The 19321-nt window shown below is 41.8% G+C and overlaps 1 protein-coding gene across 3 annotated transcripts in view; it reads left to right on the plus strand.

The window, feature by feature from the left end:
- UTRN (utrophin) overlaps nt 1-19321 on the plus strand; it is a 369745-nt gene that overhangs the window by 15580 nt on the left and 334844 nt on the right. Inside the window, exon 1 of one of the 3 annotated variants that reach the window (XM_061471432.1) lies at nt 18384-18533. The exons of 1 other annotated variant lie outside the window; for it this stretch is intronic. In XM_061471432.1, the coding sequence (XP_061327416.1) occupies nt 18440-18533 (94 nt within the window). In that variant the 5' untranslated portion in view covers nt 18384-18439. Of the gene's footprint in view, nt 1-18383; nt 18534-19321 lie in introns of those variants that run through there. One more of the 3 variants, XM_061471430.1, reaches the window with a different exon arrangement.

The following is a 19321-nucleotide window of genomic DNA, read 5'->3' on the forward strand; positions in this document are numbered from 1 at the left end:
ACTAAAGGGTGGTGTATTAATAAAAGGTGAGTGGATTTTTCTTAGCAAAAAACTTACCAAGAGCTAATCCAATGATTATAATTTGTCTTTTTCATGATAAGCGGAACTAGTTAAACAAGTCCTCTCAGCTTTCTTAAAGTCCTGTTTCAAATTTCCTTCTGTAGAATAAACAACTAAATTGAATATAAATAACCACATATTTAATTTTGGAAAAGGTTATTTTTTAAAAAGTTTCTTTTTCAAGTAAGAAAAAATATATATATCTGCAAGAGACTGCTTTTTAAATGTCATTCTCAAGGAAAATATATTTAACTTAAAACTGTTGAAATAGTGGTGCAGAAATATCTCCTTGTCCTTTGGTTCTTTGTTTTTTAATCTCTAAAATAAGATGATTTGCCTCTTGACAAAAATTCTGAACAAAACAGCATCAGATCTTACATATTTTTACTTCATGCTTACCCCTGTGTTCCAGACTCTGTGTTTAGTGTAAAGCAAGCCTTTCCGTTCCCAAACTTATTTTAGCTTTGAGCTGATGTGTGTATAGTGCTTGACCTGGAAGATGTGGATGGCTATCTTTAGCCTTGTTTAGCTTACCTGGGAGATCACCTCATAAGCTTTTGTGATGGTCTTTTGGTGTTTTGTTAGTATTTGACGGATTCTTGAAGTACAGGTGGTTGCCTTTCCATCTGTCTCTATTCACATAGAAACTCATTGTGACTTGATTTTTTCAGGTCTGTCTTCAGATTGATGGGTAAAAAATGTGGAACCAGGAGGCCAGTGGAGCTTTATGCTCCATCTACAGAGAAAATTTTACTCCAGGCAGCTAAATAACATGGCATAAAAGTGTCCTCAGGAGACCAACATCATGTTCTTGTCTTGGGATTTTTTTTCTTGTTTTAGTGGAACTTTGTTAAATTCTCGGGAAAATTTGTAGAACCTGACCTCTCATTTCCAGAGGGCAGAGCATTAGTGCGGTGAGCTAAGCATAGATGTGGCTGTGTAGCTGCAAAAGAGTGTTCCCTTGTTACTCAGGAATATCTTTGAATATTTATATGGTGAATTAGCACCATAGTGTAGACAAAGTGTGGCAGAAAACCTTTTGGGATCTTGCAAGCTGCTCCATGCAAAGTTAGCGGTTTCTTTCCAAAAGCACATTTTAAAACGAAAAAAGGCACATATATAATGTGCTGAATAAGGATGTTGAGAGTTGAACCAGGCAATGTGTGATTCTGCAGAGGCATCTTGTGTATGGATTGTCGTTTATTCAATCAGACCTTTATTTTAAAAACTGCTTATACAAGGGAAAAGCTTTGTACCTACTCCAATAGATGTTTGTATTTCACTGAAATTGAACTAGTTGTGTTTTGTAGACCTCATCAAAGGTTTTTCATAAATTGCAAGTTGACCTCAGCTTTGATAAATCTCTTGGTCTGTGCTGAGTTATTGTCATTAATACGCTGTAGAAAGAAAGGTTCTTGCTTTTCATTTGAGTCAAATTCTTCATTTTGTGGAGATTTGAAGACTGCTCACTTTCTTTCCTTATTTTTTCTAAGCTGGCTTTCCTCTTAGAATGGCTTTTTTTTCTCCTGTAGCAACCTGACTGGGTTGAGAGGGGGCCTGCATTGGGGATGAGAAATAATTTCGTTTGAATAACAAAGTTTGACAAATCTAAAGGAGCGATGGAGATTGTAAAAGTCAGAATAACAGTGCTGGCTGTTATAAATTACTTGATTTACAGTGGCCATGGTGTTGCCAGGTAGAATTCTTCAATTAGGTAAGGGCAGAGTAATTCCAGTTTAACACCCACCTCTGCTCCTCCATGTGTGGATCACACCTGACCCACTGCTACAGTTCAACCACCGCAGGATGCATGGCAGGGCACTCATGGGCACAGCAATGGAAGGGCTCAGTGAAATGGAACCGCTCAGTGAAATGGAAGCTGAGCTACTTAAGGTTGAGGGAGGAATTATTGGTGTGCATCTTTTCAGGTGGGAAGGTAGGGCTAAGCTTAACCATCTGTAGGCAATTGAAATTCATACAGAATATCAGGATATTATACCCTCCACCAGTTATTTCTTCATTAACCAGAGCTGTGCAAATATAACACAGTCTGTTAAAATTTAATCCCAAGAAATGACTTGTAAGTTTTCCAGCCCACAAGGATCTGTATTGATGCATAAAAATGGGGAGTAGGTGGAAATGCTTGAAATGCCTTAGAAGCTTCTTTCAACTTAATATAAAAGCACAATAGCTGGGGAAAAAGAAAAAGGCAGTTTCTTCGCATAACATACGAGGAGTTTAGTAAGCAGTTGTGTCCAGCAGGTATTGGGTGATGGATTTGCTGACGGAAGCTGTGTCTTGTGCGTTTAAAATACCTGCTAATGAATTTATTATTTAAGAATCATGTTGATTTGTTTGGTATTAAAATCTAATCCAGGTACTGAATTTTAGTATGGCTCTTCCTTCTCTTTACCCCCTTGAGTGTGGTGTTCTTCCATCCGCCTATCCCTGCCCTCCTTGTTATTTCTTTTAGCTATTTCTGCTGAGAGATGATAAGAATAAAGAAGCAGCTGTAACTTTCCATGTGTTTAGTTTTCCTGATCTTGGTTCCCGATTGGTGGAATTTCTTGAACCACTGAATCGCTTTAAAAACCTCCTTATTTCAGTTGGGTGCAATCTGTCAGTAGGGCTGACTGCTTCCAGTGGTTCATCTCTCCTATTACCAGTCTTAGTGCTGTGTCTTGGGTTTCCTTAGTGAATGAACCTCTATGTTTCAAAGGTTTAATGTTTTTCAACCTATGCAGCCTAACATCAGAGCTGCCTTACCAAATGGATCCTTTTGCCCTCTTAAGGGAAGATGTTGCTTAGGATGCGCATACAGCTGATACTTGAAGTGCTGAAGACCTCTTTATGCTATAATTATAATTTTGTGTCACCGTATCACAGTGGTAGCCATAGATTTTTAAGGAATTGTTTTCTCTGCAGATGAGGCCTGTTTATACTGCAGCATAGTGGTTTTTTTTTCCTTCTTAATCAGGAGGGAAAACTGTAAAATCGGTGTTTTCTTTGCCTCTCGTCTGCACTACTGATTGTCACAGACCTTGGGCTTGACACAGATGCATGTAACATTCAGGTTATCCATAACTCTGATTAGTGCCTTTGTTGGGAAATATCAAGAACATCCAGGAAGATGAGCCTTGATCTTTAGTGCTACAGCTTAGTTGTCTTCAAGAAAACAAACAAATCATAAGACACACAAAAAGCTTACCCTCACTTCCTGCTCCTTTCTGGTTTTTTTTTTTCAGTGCAGATGTGGACTAATGCTTTCAAAATTGAAAGATGGTAGAGTTTTCAAAGATTAGTATGTTCCTGTAAGTTGGGTTTTGTTTTTTTGCTGTTGTTAAAACTAGTAACTGGGTAAGTAGGTGTCACCTGTGACTAACTTCGGGAGAATGGCAACACAGTTTTTGTTCAGTGGCAGAAATGTCTCAAGTAAAATGCTGAGAACTTACGCATGTTAGTCTGGGATAAGCAAGGGGATGGGTTGTACCCGCTGAAGTTATTGTAGGGGTTGGGTACTGGAGATGAAAGAGCTCCAGGGAAGGAAAGCTTGTTCCTGAAAAAGAACCCAAACCAAACCATGCTTAATGAGTTTCAGCCCCCAGGGAATGACATATTTTAAAAAATGCTCCTGTTCTTACCCCTCCCCCCTCGTAAAATGAATGGTAAAGTAAATAGAAATGTAATTACACACCTGTAACTTGGATATTTCTTCCTGATGTACAGAAGCACAGCCACTAAATAAGGTGGTAGATTTTAACTGATGGGAGAAGATGCTTTTTTTTTGTCATCATTGTTGTGTATGCTTAAATATAAGAGGGACAGGCATATGTATATGTAGATGTAGATGCCTGTGCACACATTTATGTACATAGACCTGTTTATATTTTCCCTTCTGGGACTTCCATTTGGAAATGGTGAAATTCCTGAGAAATTATGCAGCCCTTTCAAGTTGAGAATAATTATACAGCGGTGTGCAGATCTAAGATTCTTAACGTCTGTCTTTAACAAGGCATTTCCAGTTGGTTGCTTGGGAGGATGGTAAATCCTCAGTTCATACTAAAGAATGTGTCTGTGCTGCTTCAGCCGTGTGCTGGGGTGGAAGTTCTTGCATCCTGTCCTGGCCCACCCCCATGTATTCACCTCCCCAGCTTTACCTTCAGACTTGAATGGTGCTTCTCTAGGTTGTGATGGGAATATTTTCCCCAGAATGAAAGACTGCCATGTGGAGAATATGTATTCTTGCTCATTCACTTGTTTTTAAAAAGCAATGCCATAACTTAGCTGAAGGTAAATCATAGAATCATAGAGTAGTTAGGGTTGGAAAGGACCTTAAGGTCATCTAATTCCAACCCCCCTGCCATGGGCAGGGACACCTCACACTAAACTATGTCACCCAAAGCTCTGTCCAACCGGGCCTTGAACACCACCAGGGATGGAGCATTCACAACTTCCTTATTATTGTTAATTTCCTTATTCACAAATAATCTGAGTTAGTCAGAAAAAGGCTCATAAGAGGGGAGAGAGATTCAGAACAGAACTGTCAAACAGAGGACACATTCTTGTTGCTTTGTGTGCTCAGAGACTTCATGTAGTAGGTACAGACAAGAAAGAGTGCATCTCAGGCAAACAGCTGAGGGAATTCTGATATCCAGCCTCTGTGAGATAATATTTATTGCTGCTTCTTTCCTGCTTCCCTCCACTCCCAACCCACCCCCTTTCCTGGCCAGCTCTGGCAACTCAAATGAAAAACAGTCTCAAAACAATTCTCATTACTATTTATGGATATTGAGTTCCGCTACTCTGCATGGTTGGTAAGGTTAATTCTCAAGGTTTTCTTATGGGTACCTTGATTATCTGACATCTGCCAGTTTCTTTTGTATATATGCATTGTCTGGACATTGGCATCTGCACACTGAAGAGGCAGGTGTATTCACTGCTTCCTTCTGACTCTGCTGGAGAAAAGCTGGTAATCGTTTTTCTACTTGATCCAAGATACACTACATCTCTTCTGGTGGTCAGGGTCTGAATATGGAAATTTCTAGCTGCATTTTCCTGTGCTTCTGTATGTTCCTGTCTCCTTCCTTGTGTTACTCTTGTATGCGAGTGTGAAAGTTGTGTTTGAGCTGCTGGATCGAATGAGCAGAAATAGTGGTGATTTCATGAACTTGGTGGAAAATCTTAGTTTCACTCTCAGCAAGAGGTCCCCACCCAGCCGGAGAGGCTTGCGCAGTTCTGTGCTGGTGGCTGCACTGGGCTTGCTCCTGTGAGCTTGGCTTTGTTCAAGTCAAAATTTAACTCGGCCTGTAAGCATTATGTATATGGTTTCCTTATGGTTTCTGTTTGTACTGCGTTGTAAGTTCACCACCATGTGTCCAGCTTTTTAGACGAGATAATTTCTTTATGATTCTTTTTTTTCTTCCATTTCCTGCATGCATTGTTCATAAATCCTAGTCAAAGTTCTGGCAATGACTTGTTAATGCAAACATGAGACACACACAGTTCTAATTTGCCTGGCTTCCACTTTCATAATGCATTTCATATATAAACACAAGGGATGTATATGTCCAGTGATCCATCCCTGCCCCTCCTTTGTCTATCATTTGCTGCTTTTGGCACAGTTCCAGGGCCAGAAAGCGAAGAGAGATGGATACAGAGAGCTGAACTCTGCAGTGCTTAGCTGGATGGTACTTGGGTATTATAGTGATGCTGTCAAGAAGACCTTTTGATGAAGGGGATCTTGGCAGCGCATGTTTTCTAACCTGGGTTATGTTAAAACCTGGCTTATTCCAAAATAATTTTGGAGAACTTCAGGCTGACAGTGCTGAAACATTTCTGGTGCATTTCTTTGAAGCTGTTGTGGATGTGATTGCTATTTTGTACTTGCAATGTTTACTGGGCCTTTCTAACATTATCCTGATGTGTGTGGTAGGTTTTTTCCCTTCTTTTTCTAGGATGATACAGTGCTGCTAAGAGTGGAATTTAATATCTGCTCAATTTTTTACAGATTGTGAAGAAAGCCTGTCACAGCTGGCTGTGATTATAGACTACTGCCAGCATGCTGGAATGGGAACTTCTAGGGTAGAGCAAGTTGAAGCAAATGAAATGGAAACTTCCTTATTTTTATAGTGGCATTAGCCATGGAGCTTAATTATAAAGTTTGACCTTTTTACCTTCAGAAAAAAGCCTGAAGCTGTGAAACATCTGGTTCCCGCAGGAGCCTGTGTAATTTCTGTAGTCAGTGGGCTGGATTGGAAGTGCTCGCCTTCTTCCCCATTGCCACCTCCCAGGTCCTGCATGGTTTTGGGATTGCTGCTTGAACCTTCTGCTCCCCAGCAGCAGAAGAACCTGACCATGCCTTGTATCCTCCCAGTTCATAACAAATCTTTGGCTCTTCTGTAACAGGATGTGGGGTTTAGGGGAGGGGAAGACATACACATAAGCTCTGTGATCTGCTTGCTGTGTCTAATCCATCCTTGGGCTTTGATGGATGGGTGGGTCAAAGGATTGGTCATGGTGGATGCTGTGGCTCAGAAGCGAGACAGGAAGCATTCCCTGTCATCGCTGCATGGCTTCCCAGCAGACTTCCTGGTTGGAGCAGTGGCTTTAGTTTGGAAATAGGCTGTTGTTGAGACTGGTTTTCTGAAGGAGTGGAACGAATGTCAAACCAGCTACACCATTAGAGTGCCCTCAGTGGCTTTGGTTGGAACTAGCTGTTGAGAGCATGGGGAATTGAATGAATGGTCATGAAAGTAACTGAAAGGAGCTCCTGCTTTTCCTATAGTAGTCATGAAGTTCTTGCTGTCTACAGCTGGGCACATATCCCTGTACTGTCCTCTTCCATCTCTACAAAATTCTGAAATCCAGAGTTTGAAATGTGCTGGAGCAATTCCACCCAATCTCAGGGGAGGCAGGGAGGGCTGGGGCAGGCCCTGGACAATTCTGTAGGCTTGTTTTGCCAGCCAGAAACCTCGTGTTGCGGGTGACTATGAGTCATGGTCTAGCTGGCTGCTAGAAATGCATTGCAGCGACATGTAGAAGTTAGATTTGCTGTGGCAATGTTGTTGCCCCTCATGTTTGTCTGTATCTGCTTTTGTGTGCTGGTGGGAGGAGTTCAGTGGTCTCACCTGGTGCTGCTTGTAAGAGACAAAATGGGGCATGCAGTGGTTATTTTCAGTATTGGTAGGGATTTATACTCACTTCACTAGGCTGTACTGGGATGCATTGTACTGGCCTGCCTGATTGAGTTTAACCTCCCTGGTGGAGGTTCAAACCACTGATTAACAGCTGTATAGCTCATGGGTAGAACAAGGCAAGGAAGATGAGGCTAATTATGGTGGAATAGGAGGTACAAGATCACAAGTGTGGCAGCACCTGGTGATTGTGTGGGAGTGAGAAGACTGAATGAACTGTCTCGTGATTTGCTTTGAGAGCTGATTATTTTTTTCTTAACAATATTGAGGTTTTTATTGTTTGCAGGAGGAGTAATTGAGTATACTGAAGCAAGTGGGGAGACAAAACAGGCGGTGAAAAACAACAGGGCTGGGGGCAGTTCATTGGATCTAAAGAATTTAGGGTCAAAATAGACTTCTAAAAACTGCTAGGTAAAATAGCTTCTTGACTCTTTGTGGTTATTTGGCTGCGTTTACACTAGAGCTACTTTTCAATAATCCAGGGCCTCACATACACTCAGTAGCACAAGTTTTACCAAAGGCAGATAATTGTAGGTTTTTATGTTATTAAGCACTATTGCAAACAGTTTAATTGCATCTGTATGAAGTTCTGTTTTTGAACCTTGCCACCCTTCTTCTAAACTGCCCCACTTATCTTGCAGTCTAACTTGTAAAGGTCTTTATCATGGGGATCCCCTTTATTTAGTTTTTTTCTTCTAACATGTTTATGATGATAATATGGGATGGGGGTTTGACTTTTTGGGTGTGGGTGACCTGAAGTACTTGTGTGATTAGAAAGTGATTTTTTTTTTTTTTTTTTGAGGCAAACTTTGTTGTAGGGAGTGCAGTGTGTCAGAGCTCAAAGTTATTTTAAAAACAAACAAACAAAAGCATCTACAAGCAGATTAAAGAAAACAAACCAAAAGGATTAATTCTATGATCATGGTACCAAGTAAAAAGAATAAAATAGCAGCAATGAAGTTTTTTAATGCTTCATCCATAGAACTGTCTTAAACTAGCACAGTTACAGTGAGTGAATTATGCATAAATAATGGAAAAGTTTATATGACAGTATAGCTGTCTCTGGATATGAAATTATTGTTAATGAAGATAGCCTGATGTTAATGAAGATAGCCTGATGTCTGGTTGAATACAGGTATTATAGAGAACTGCCGAAATGTTGGGCAAGCTGAAGGCAGAGTAACAAAGAGCCTGAAGGGCTGCACACACGTGTGTGTTTTGAGTGAATTACAACTGCCATGCAACAATTAGCATGTTTTGTTGTTGTTCTCCTCCTCCTGTATTTGTATTGGATTTCTACCAACCTATACTTCTAAACGAGCTTAATGCAACTTGCCTCAGCATTAGCTTTGTGAAGTTAAAGGGGCTTTGCCTGTGTGTGCTGACAGGCCTTCAGAGAGAAACAAGGTGCTGCTTTTCAGCAAGCACCCTGTTGCAGCTCAGGAACAAGAAGTTAAGCTAGTAAGAAAATCATCCTATGAGAAAACCCACTCAGGGCTTGATAGCAATAGCAAGAGCCAGTAGGGTGGTAGAAAGGACAAGGCAAAGTAAGGAACAAACCGGCAAACACGGAGTGCCAGTCAGAGCTTCGTGTGCTAGGAAGATTGGGAGGTTATAAAAGCCCATCTTCTGAATGGCACGAGGGTCCTGAACACACAGATGATGTGTGGTGTTTCAGAATCTCAGTATCCACTTCGGCGTAAAAACTTTTCTTCAAAGTTACTTATTACATACTCATGTACTCCTAATCATGAGTGTACTCACTATGTACATATATTTAGAATACATGAAAGCAGTTGAACAGTGGAGGGATAAGACACTGAAACTCAAAGGGAACAAAGCAAATTCTTGAAGGCTTCAGCTTCCAAATGTTTTTGTAAAAGTAATAAAATTTTATCGAGCCTGTTGTCAGGTTGTTGCAGTAAATGTCAGGTGAGGGAGGGATGAATAGTAGAAAAGCTGCTGTTCAGACTGTAGATGAGACACTGCAGCTGCTCACACTTCAGGTTTAAGGTGTGATGCTTCAGTAAGGTGACCAATAACGTTGTGTGTGCATCTGTTTTTAAACCTCAAATTGCTTTAAAATAAGCTAGTAAATGTATGTATTGTTGACATCAAATCTTTATGTGCGGATGCTGTGCTGCATGTGTTGCATCACAGTAATTGTGAAGTGGGAATTGTGTTTCGGGGCTTCATTTTTCTGGCTTGGGAATGTGTGTGGTGCCAGTCAGTCTTGCACAGAAGGAAAGACTTCTTGGAACTTACTGTACCTGTGGCTTTAAGCTTTAAGTTCAACTAACACTTGGTTACATTGCTGACAAAAGCCATCCTGGTGGTGGTAGCAGTAGCAGAGTTCCACATTTTACCATAGTATTTTGGGAAGTACAGATAGAGTTTTTGGGATGGATATTACGAGATTGCAGGTTAACTTCTGCACAGTGCATGCTGGCTTTGCTTAGAAGGTTTCTGGGAATTTTATTATGATATCTTAGTGGGTGGTGGCATTTGAAGAGTAAAAGAATGCAATCCTTCTGTCCAGTGGAGCTTTGGTAATTACTCCTCCGCACACTTCGACAACTGAACCCAGTGTTTTCCATTTGACCTGGCAGAAGCCTGCAAAGTGTATGCACAGAAAGCTTGCTAAAAACTTCTTGAAAACAAGTGAGGGTGTAAACATACAACCTTTTGCTGACTTGCAAAACTGAATCAGTTGTTGCTCTTCAGCTGCTTGCTACTGCCTAGTCCTATTTACACCATGTCTCCACTGATGGTGCACACTGGTGGTTTGTGCGTGGAGCTGAGAGGGATGTCTGATAACCAACCTACTACTTAATCTCTTCTGCTGATGTGTGCACTGGGCTGGTCCCCAGCCTCTGCTTGGGAACATGGGCAGGTGGCTTGAGATGGTATGCTTTATTTGGGAGAGCATGTGCACCTCTCTTTTCAGTGTGCTGGTTCTCTGCTTATGAGTCTGTGTGTAGGGTTACTTTTAGAGAGGCTTGTTGCTTTTTTCTGTTTGCGTGTTCGGTTGTGTGGGTCTTTTCTGCCTCTGTGCAATGGTTCAGTTGGGCTGTGTGCTTTGTTTCTTCTACACTCTTCTCCTTCCCTAGTCTCTTGATAAACAGAAATGCTGTGCTAAACTGAAGAACCCTCCCTCTGAGGGCTTTAACTCTGCTTCTGTGGCCCTGATGCTGTTTGTTGGTTTGTTCTTTGTTCTTACCTGATTCCCCTTGCTAGTTGGCAGTACAGCATGGTGGCTCTGTGTTGCCATAGCTGCTGCGTGATGGCCTCTGTAAACTGACCTCAGGCTAGTTTAATAATCAGTTAATTTGCAGGTTCCAGTGGATTCAATATTTAACAAAGGACATGGTTTTACCCCACTCTTTTTCTTGCCATGCTAATTGGTGAGGGAAGGGAGAAAGAAGGCCAATAATTTTTAACAGTAGTTTTAATGATGCCCTTCTAGTATCTGACAACTGAGATGCAATGATTTTATATATATATATACACACAGTCTTTGTAGAGTATTATGCCAACCAAAGCATCTGATGTTGGATTATCTATTGAAATACACTCTCTGCTCTTGTTGTAGTCTTGGCAACCTTAAACAAACACACAATGATTTGCAGTTTGTAGCTGTTAAAAGAAAATCTGTGGCTGAAGGTTGTGAATTGGTGTGTAAGCTTTTAGCAGTGAGTGCAATTTAACTGTTGGGACAAATTAACAAGAGGTATAGTAAGTCTGCTGTTAGCTGGAGGCTTTAAAGAGGATTGAGCTGGAGCATGTGTTTTTTGTGTGGTTTTTTGGGTGTTTTTTCCTGTTTGGTAAAGGGATCTTCCATGAAAATAAATCCTCATACTGTGGCAGCAGAATAGATAATTGCAAGATAGGTTTTCTGTAGCTTGAAAAATCGTGAAGTGTCGCTCTGGCATTGTGCAGAAGGAACAGTGTGGCACCCACCATCATCAGCCAGACAGTGCGTGGTCCCCAGGGGCCATGATGCAGCTCTGGACCATTGGCTGGGTGCTTGCACACAACTCTGTGCTGTGTCACTGTGCTGGGTCCCCTACACTCAGTTCAGGCTTCCCATGCTGAGTGAGCAGGCAGGTTTTGGTATGCATTTTTATTTCCTTCTTTTCTTTTGACTCTAACTGCAGTGCTATTTCGAAAAGAGGGATGCTTGCCTTGGGTCCTTGGCAGGAGACAAATTTATCCTCTGAGGAGTGGAGAGTTTACCTGGAAATGTAATTGTGTTGGAAGTGTAACTCTCCTCTCTCTGCAATTGCTCTGTTTATTATTAGACTAACTCCAGTCAACACAAGTGAGTTGAAGTTCTCATGTGTTTGTCAAAGTGTGCTAATAGACAAGAAGCTATTTGCAGGAAGGCTGTCCTGAGCTGCCTATGGTCAGCTATATAACTATAGGGAGCATCTATTCTTCCCCCTCACCCCTTTCCTCCCTTAGTTTTAGGGTGCCTCTGACAGTTTCTTGCTGACTTTAAGCTTTCCGGACTAGGAAAGGACGCTCTGTATAGCTTAGGGACCTCTCTACAGTACTCTTGCTATTTGAGGATGGAATGGAGACATTTGGTGCTCCTAATCCAGGCTTTCTGAAGGCGTCTTTTCCAGGTGTACAAAGCTCCCCATCCCCAGCATGGGGACTGTAGGAACAGTTCCTGCAGAAGACAGAGCAGCTCTGCACAATGCTGTCCCTCTCTTTTGCCTTTTGTGGCTTTTTGGTTTTGGAAAAGGATGAATAAAATACATTGCTGCAAATGGGAAGAGAAGCAGACTGTCTGGGTGGGAGACGTTTAATGCTAATTTTTGAAATGACTGGTAATAAATATGTGTAACAGTTTGGTGGCAGTACGCAAATAAATAGTTTGCTCTAAATGGTACAGGGGAAGAGTTGATGTCTTAGTGGGTGCTATCTGATCACCCATGCATCATCTCAGGGCATTAAAAAAGAAAAGCAAACTCCTAGATGTTTGAAGCTGCAGTTGGTGGAGGCACTCTGCTGACCACTGATGCCTCAGTCATTGGTCTGACTGTGCCACTGTAGAAATACACTGTAATAAATTTATCTGTGGTTATCTCCCCTCCTTCTCCCCAGCGGTTTAGCTTTCAGGATGAAGGCTGGGTTTGCAGCCTTAGCTGTTAGAGGCACCCTCAGCAAAGGCCTGAAGGCTTTGCCAAGCACAGGGCTGTGTGCTTGCTGCAGAGTTGCTGTTCAGGCTTCCTCATGTGCTGTCCTTCCCCTCTGCCCAGCCCTGCTGGGTCAGGAGGATTCACTGCTCCTGTCAGCTTAGTAAGGACTGTTGGTGTTCAGAGTGTGTATATAGCATGTGTGTATGTATATATATATGTATATTTGTATAGGGAGGGGACAGGAATGTTGCGTACAAAGCTGGTAGTCCCTCCTACATATTCTGGTACCTGAAGCTGGAAGGTGATTAGTATTTTGCTGCTGTAGCTAGTGAACAGGAAGAGGCTCCTTCCACAGAGGAGCTGTCTCCTGTGGGGCTTTAGGTGTTTGGTATATGGACTTACAGGCTTTGGAGTACTCTGAGTTGCTCTTCTCCTGCTGGCAGGACTGTTCTTACCTTTATCAGTGTGTACCCTGGCCAGGGTTTGTTAGCAGAAGTAGGTTTAACTAGCACAAGCCAGAAAGGATACCTATGGAAGCGTGCTCAAATTACAGTCAACCTACATGACTGCAGTTAAGAATGAAATCTTGTAGGTTTCCCATTTTTCCTGCCTACATCTTCTAGTATGAAAAGAAGGCATCAGAAGATGCCTTCTAAGGAAAAATCCCTATGCAGTTTAGAAGGAAGCTTTGAGAGGTTTCTGTTCTTGGAGGCACAAATATACATTTGCGAAATGTGTGACAGGAAAAGGTACAAATAAATTGTTTTATTCATATGCTTGCCTGTGCCATTTGTTCCCGAGTTCTGGATTGCTCCCATGCCTTCCATGTGCCAGGATGCAAGATGTGTTTTGGAGGTGGTGCCTTTCCCTGCAGCAGTTTCTGATGCTGCAGAATGTGCTGAGGGCAGAGTCTGTCCTGAGAGGAGTTGTTCACCAGTAGCTCTCACAGCCATTTGGCTGCTGGGCTAAGCCCAGGCCACTGCAGCAGGGCAATGCCTACTGCCAGGGCAAGTGGTATGGACAACCAGGATGGCTGATTGGAGAGGTGGGGGCACAGAAATGATGGTCGCTTTCTTGTTCTGGGATTGCACATTGCCACTTGGGCTTCAGCACAGGGCTGTCGATGAAATGCATGTTATTTCCCAGCATACAAGTACACAAATGCTGAGCTGTGCATCTGCCATGACTGGGATTTGTTTTATAAACGTGCCCATGAATGGGCAGGAACCTTGTTTCAGAAGGTGTGCTCAGTATCTTAAACAAGAAGCAAAATGCAGAAGGCTCCTGCGGACCTGTTGCCGCTTCCGTGGGCTGCTGGAAAGAGGTGGCTCAAGATGCTTTGTGAAAGAGGGGGGTGCTGGCTGTGTGTCATGGTTGGGTTTCACAGATTTAACTATAATGTAAGCAATGCTTTTGGAAGAATGTGCTAAACAGGTTTTCTCAGTATTTAGATTTAAAGTATTCCCTTCAGTATCTCTATACCCCCTTCCCCAAGACAGAAGAGGAACTTCAAAAAAGGCTAACTAAATCGTGGAGATTCTTGAAAGCTGACACAGTTTGTCATTGCAGTTGCTGGTGTTATTTCTTTGCAGGATGAGTCTCTTTTGCAGGATGAGTCAGTGGGTTATTTGCAGCAGCCACAGACATGCTGTTTTACGAGAACTATGTGTGTGAAGGGCAGTGTGGCTGAAAAGCTGCATGCTGGAAGAGTTTGGTATTGGAGCTGCCTGTGTGAGCACTGAGAGAGTATCTGTAAGTTATCTGTACTGCCATGATCCAGCAGCTGCTGTACTCAGAGTTATGTTCCTTTTCCACAGTAGCAAGGTCAGTTACTGTACTGCTAATTCGCTTTTCAGGAGAAAGCATTATTGCTGACAGGAACCTGCTGTGTGAAAGGAGGTTTCAATAGAAGTGCTAAAAACTTTGTTATCCATCTGAAGTTGCTGTGGCTGTGAGTTTCCTGGAAGTGGGGGATAAACAGATGACTAGTTTCCATCAAAATGCATCAGGCACTTGAAACATTACTTTGTTTGAGTTCCTGTCCTTGCCTTTTCAGCATCCTTTTCCTTAGCATTATTCTCTAAGCTCTCTTGTTTGCTTGCTTAAGCAAGCATTGTGTGATCTGCTAATTCAAAACCTGTTAGGCCAGCGAGAAAAAAAAAAAAAAAAAGAAAAAAATCTTGTCATGTTGTTTCGGTGAAATAAAACATCCTGAACAAAATTATGGGGTGTTAATGTCCCACAGCATGAGAAGTGCTTAACTAGAGGCTCATTATAGCAGTGTTACAAAGTGTAGGGCTAGAGAGGTAGTGCAGGAACCCTACAGAAGAGTGTGCTCCTCTAGGAAGAAGGCAGCTTTTGGCTTATGCCTGATGGAGGAGAATGGTGAAGGAAGAACTCTTGTGTGTCCTTATTCTGCTCCCATGAGAAATCTTCTAAGATGGGGTTTTTCCTCCTCCATGAAACAAGCTTTTCTCTGCAGGCTTGTCTGGAAGAGTGGAAGCTCAGAGCAGGGTTAACCAGGGCTTGCTTGGAACAAAGCTAGAAGGAGAGAGGCTGTGAAAAAGGAGCCAGTTTCCTCTTCTCAGAGTCAAGGCATTCAAGGCTCTTGGAAGGCTCCCAGAAGGTAAAGAAGAAATGGAAGCCAATTTCATTCTGGACTGCCTTGCATACAGGGAATTTTTATAATTAAAGGATGTTGCCCTCTGCTCCCATTGTTGTTTGCCTCTGTGAACTTTTAATTTACTTTGAACCCAGTACTGACTTCATATGTGCTGGGGCTGTGATAGAGAAGTGATCTTCAGTTAATTATGAGCTCACCTTCAAATGAAAGGATATAGTTCTCTGTTTTTTTTTTTAATTGTTGTTGTTGTTTACTCCTCCCTCTTTTTTCCTTCCCTTTTCCCCTGCCCCAACTCTACACTTACTTTCCCACTCCTTGCTGCATGGACTGAGCTGTTGATGGGCAGTTTTTCACGTGTGAAGTATGGCGTTCAGACCTTCTCTTCTACAAGTATTGAGTTGCCATCTAAGCTCCAGTCCTGAAAACTGTGAAAGTAAGCTTGTCATTTGTTGAGCCTAGCCTTGCTCTCCTCAATGCTTTGTAATACACAGACAAGCATAACTCCATGTGATTTCTACTTACTAGACTTCTACTTAGGCTTCACTCTACTTCTGTCTTCCCACTGTAGTTTCAGCTGGTCTGTTTGGCTGGTCTTTTTTATCTTACATGATGATAAGAAGACTAGGCAGTCAGCCAGCTGCTGTTGAACTATAATAGAGCCAGTGGTATGTGCAAAATTTGATTACTGCTGTCAACACCAGAGTGAATAAAAGAGAGCACGTACTCCAGCTGGAGAGCTGCTAAATAAATGACCTATTGAATTTGGTAGTAGTAGGGAGAAGACCGTGTTCTGCTAATGAATGAAGTGGTTTATGGGTATAGGGTGTGCTAGCGAGTTTGTTTAAAAAAAAAAAAATCCCAAAACAACAAACCAAAAACCAACAAAATATCAAAAAAAAAATCTTTTGCCTTCTTTGACGATCACTTTCCCCAAAAGCTTCCATTTCTGTCTTATCAGCTCTTGTGGTTAATGCATGGATTTCACAGCCAGTACTTCAGATTTTGGCAGAGGCCATAGCTTCACTTTTAAAAATTCATCTTAAAAAATATTCCTGCCATCCTAAAGCTAACTTTTTTCTGATAGCATTAGTTTCATGTCTGAACCTAAGAGTTCTATCTCTATTTAGGCAAGAGATGCATTATGCTTAAATTAAAAACAAATAAATCCCCCCTTTATTAGGTTAATATTCTCATTGTATATTTTTATGTTGGGTTTTCAAAGTAAAACTTGGTGTTAGATAGAAAAGGTTTCTGTAATGTATGGGATAAAGTTGCTGGTGGCAGGAAGATCTTGGGAGCTGAGCTTCTCTGGAAGCTCTCTGGTGTTTCCAGCTCTCCGAGTGGTTTCCCTCAGCCCCTCCAATATCTTCATGTTGAAGTTCAAGAGACTGATGGAGGCTCAGAGATCAGTCTTTCTCTGACTTCTCTCACTGACTGCACACACTTTCTTCGTTCAAGGCCAGGCTGGACAGGGCTTTGAGCAACCTGGTCTAGTGGAAGGTGTCCCTTCCCATGGTAGGAGGGTTGGAACTGTATGAGCTTTAAGTTCCTTTCCAACCCAAACCATTCTATGACTGAGGAGTGGGAAACCCAGAAACGTTGCAACAAACTAGCTGAATCCTGGAACTTGTACGTATCCTTCAGTCTTGGCAAGTGTCTGATGGAGAGCATCTTAATTCGTTTGTGTATGGCCTTGGAGTGGCAGAGACCAAAGTGAGATGAGGTTTGAGACCAAAGTGAGATGAAGTTTTAGACCAACAGGAGGGTGCTTTTATGGAATGCAGGCAAGTCTTATCAAGACCTGAAAAGAGGGAGTTTAGGTGTTGGATAAGACTTCTGAGGTATGTGCATGGCTGCCCTCTAATTGTCTTTGTATGGTTGGTAGAGTTGAAGCATCTCTTTGTTTTGTGCTCTTAAAGTGCTTGGCGCAGTAAGGTTTATATTTGTATTTGCTATGGCAAAATGCATCCTTGTAGCTTGTATCTAAAAATAAGAATCCTAGCTTTAAAACTTTATTACCTTTCTATGTTGATCTTTTTTTGTGTGGTCTACAGAAATGTTTAGATACAAATGTCTTTTAGCCTACTGAATGTATGGTTGTCTTTACACACAGAAACAAACCTCCTTTTGTGCATGTCTTTCAAGCTTTAACTTTGAGGAATTCTTAAAACTGCAAAAAAGCCCCACCATCCACAACCCACAAAACAAAGCAGGACCAACTCCTGTCCTCAGTAAAATATAAAGAAAAATCTTCTATTGATTTCCATACCACCCTCTCCCCCTCTGCTCCCCTCAGTGTCTGTCTGGTATGTGACACAGTAAACTGTCCCAATTGAATATTAATGAAGAATTGAGAGCTGCATTTTGAGCAGTTGTCTGATAGCATAATACGAGACAGACAAATAGCATCTGTCTTTCTGCTTTTGACTAGTTCTCCTGTGTACAGCTCCTCTCTGGTCATAGTGCCTGTGCTTCTGTGTTACAGTTAATCTCCTCTTGCATTCCTTTTTTCTGACTATTGGAATTCTATGCAGTTCAATATCCTAAAGCATGTAATATGGAATCACATCTTTCATAACTACAGAATTCAGAATCCTCTCAGTTTGATTATAAAGTTAGCAATAGGATGTCGAAGGTCCGTGGATTGGTTTCGCCTTCTGTATTGGTGGTAAACATAGTGTAAAGGCCCACTTGTAAAATAACTCTGTTATCATAGCTTTGGATTATTAATCTTCTGCTTTACTGGGTCACGGTCTGTCTTGTTTGGAATTGCTGGACAATGGAAATGGCATGCCTAATTGGAGTTTGTAATTTTTGATGTGGAGGTCGATTTGTAGAATTTCCTTTTTATCCTGAAATCGTGTGGTCAAGTTTTCTTGCGCTGTTCTGAAAGGCCGTTAAAAGATATTAGATGCTCACCTTGCAGAATTGTTCTGTTTTCACTTTCTGTCGAATGTGTGGAAAGTGTTATGGTAATACTGCAAGCTTTTTGCAAAGTAAATGCTAAAACCACCCAGGATTTTTGAAAATAGTATTGTATTTGAACAGAAGAGGAAAGTTTCCACCTTCTTTCCTATTTTCTGTATGTAGAATTTAATTTGTCAGTGCTTTCAAAGCGGGGGGGATCTTCTGTTTTCGCAAGGAGTAGCACAGCAGCATATTCATCTGCTCTTAAAGAGAAAAAACCTCCAACCCTCAGCTAGCTTGAAGTCTCTTACTTTTGTGCAGCCTTTTAAAAAGTGTGTGTTTCCTGAATGGTTTTGTTAGTCACTGTGTGGCTGAATGTGTCAAACCCTCGGAGGAAAACCAGTGCTTTCCTCCCCCTGCCGAATCCCGGCATGCAGTTCTTGCACTGGTACTAGCGTGTACTTCCTCTGCATCTTCGCTTTCCTGTTTTTCAAAGAGTGAGCTTGATCATGAGTGTTCAAACAGCCAAGAAAGTTGTGTGGAAAAAGTACAAGGTTGCTGCGCCTCGGGATCCCAACAGACAGACCTGTTGCCCTCCTCTGGGTGAGTACATGCTTACCTATGACTTCAAGGCTGTGGTGGATGAAAGGGTCAGCATGTGGGTCTCTGTTTATCTTTACACCTGATGCAAACTGCTGCTCTTTAACTTTGTTCAAGTTTGGTGGCTAACAGGAGCATGTTGTGGAAGGCATGGCAGGACAGAGTGCAGGGAAAGGCTGTTTTTTGTGGTGCTGCCCATTGCAAGTGCTGTACGAGCCCTGGCTGTGGCACACCTGCAGCCAAAAGATCCTCCTGGTAAAGCTTGTGTCATGGACTTCCCTTTGACCTGTAACATGCTAACTTTTTCAAGGCATAAGTTTTATTGCTGTTCTGTCTGATTGAAAGTCTTAATGTCCACAATTTTCTTAAACCGTGCGTTAAGTTACAGTGATTTCAGTATTTAGTTGTGTCTCAATTCTATACAGTTCTGCTTATTGTGTCTTTTGGGACTTCTGAATGTGCAGCTCCTTCACCCCTCAGACTTCTTGTATTTTTCACACTTTGGTGATACCTCCATGGAGCAACATTTCCTGTGATATGTATGTTTTGGAGGAGAAGAAATTGGCAATGTTTCTCCTTCCTTTTCATTCTGGCATCCTTTCCTACCCATCCCAATTGAAATTTCATGGATTGCCTATTCTGCTGTTTTGTGACCAGGGCCAAATAATATAGATTTGCATGGAAAAGGCAATTTGAGGATTCCTAGTACATGTGAACATACTGTTTAGACACAGTAATTGGCAGATGGAGGCTGATTATTTTGTGAGTTGGTATCAGAAATTCAGAGATGG

The sequence above is a fragment of the Pezoporus flaviventris genome, unplaced genomic scaffold (genome assembly GCF_033815535.1).
Source record: "Pezoporus flaviventris isolate CSIRO_AGI_PZ_B2104156 unplaced genomic scaffold, CSIRO_AGI_Pfla_v1 ptg000066l, whole genome shotgun sequence".
Taxonomy (NCBI): Eukaryota; Metazoa; Chordata; class Aves; order Psittaciformes; family Psittacidae; genus Pezoporus; species Pezoporus flaviventris.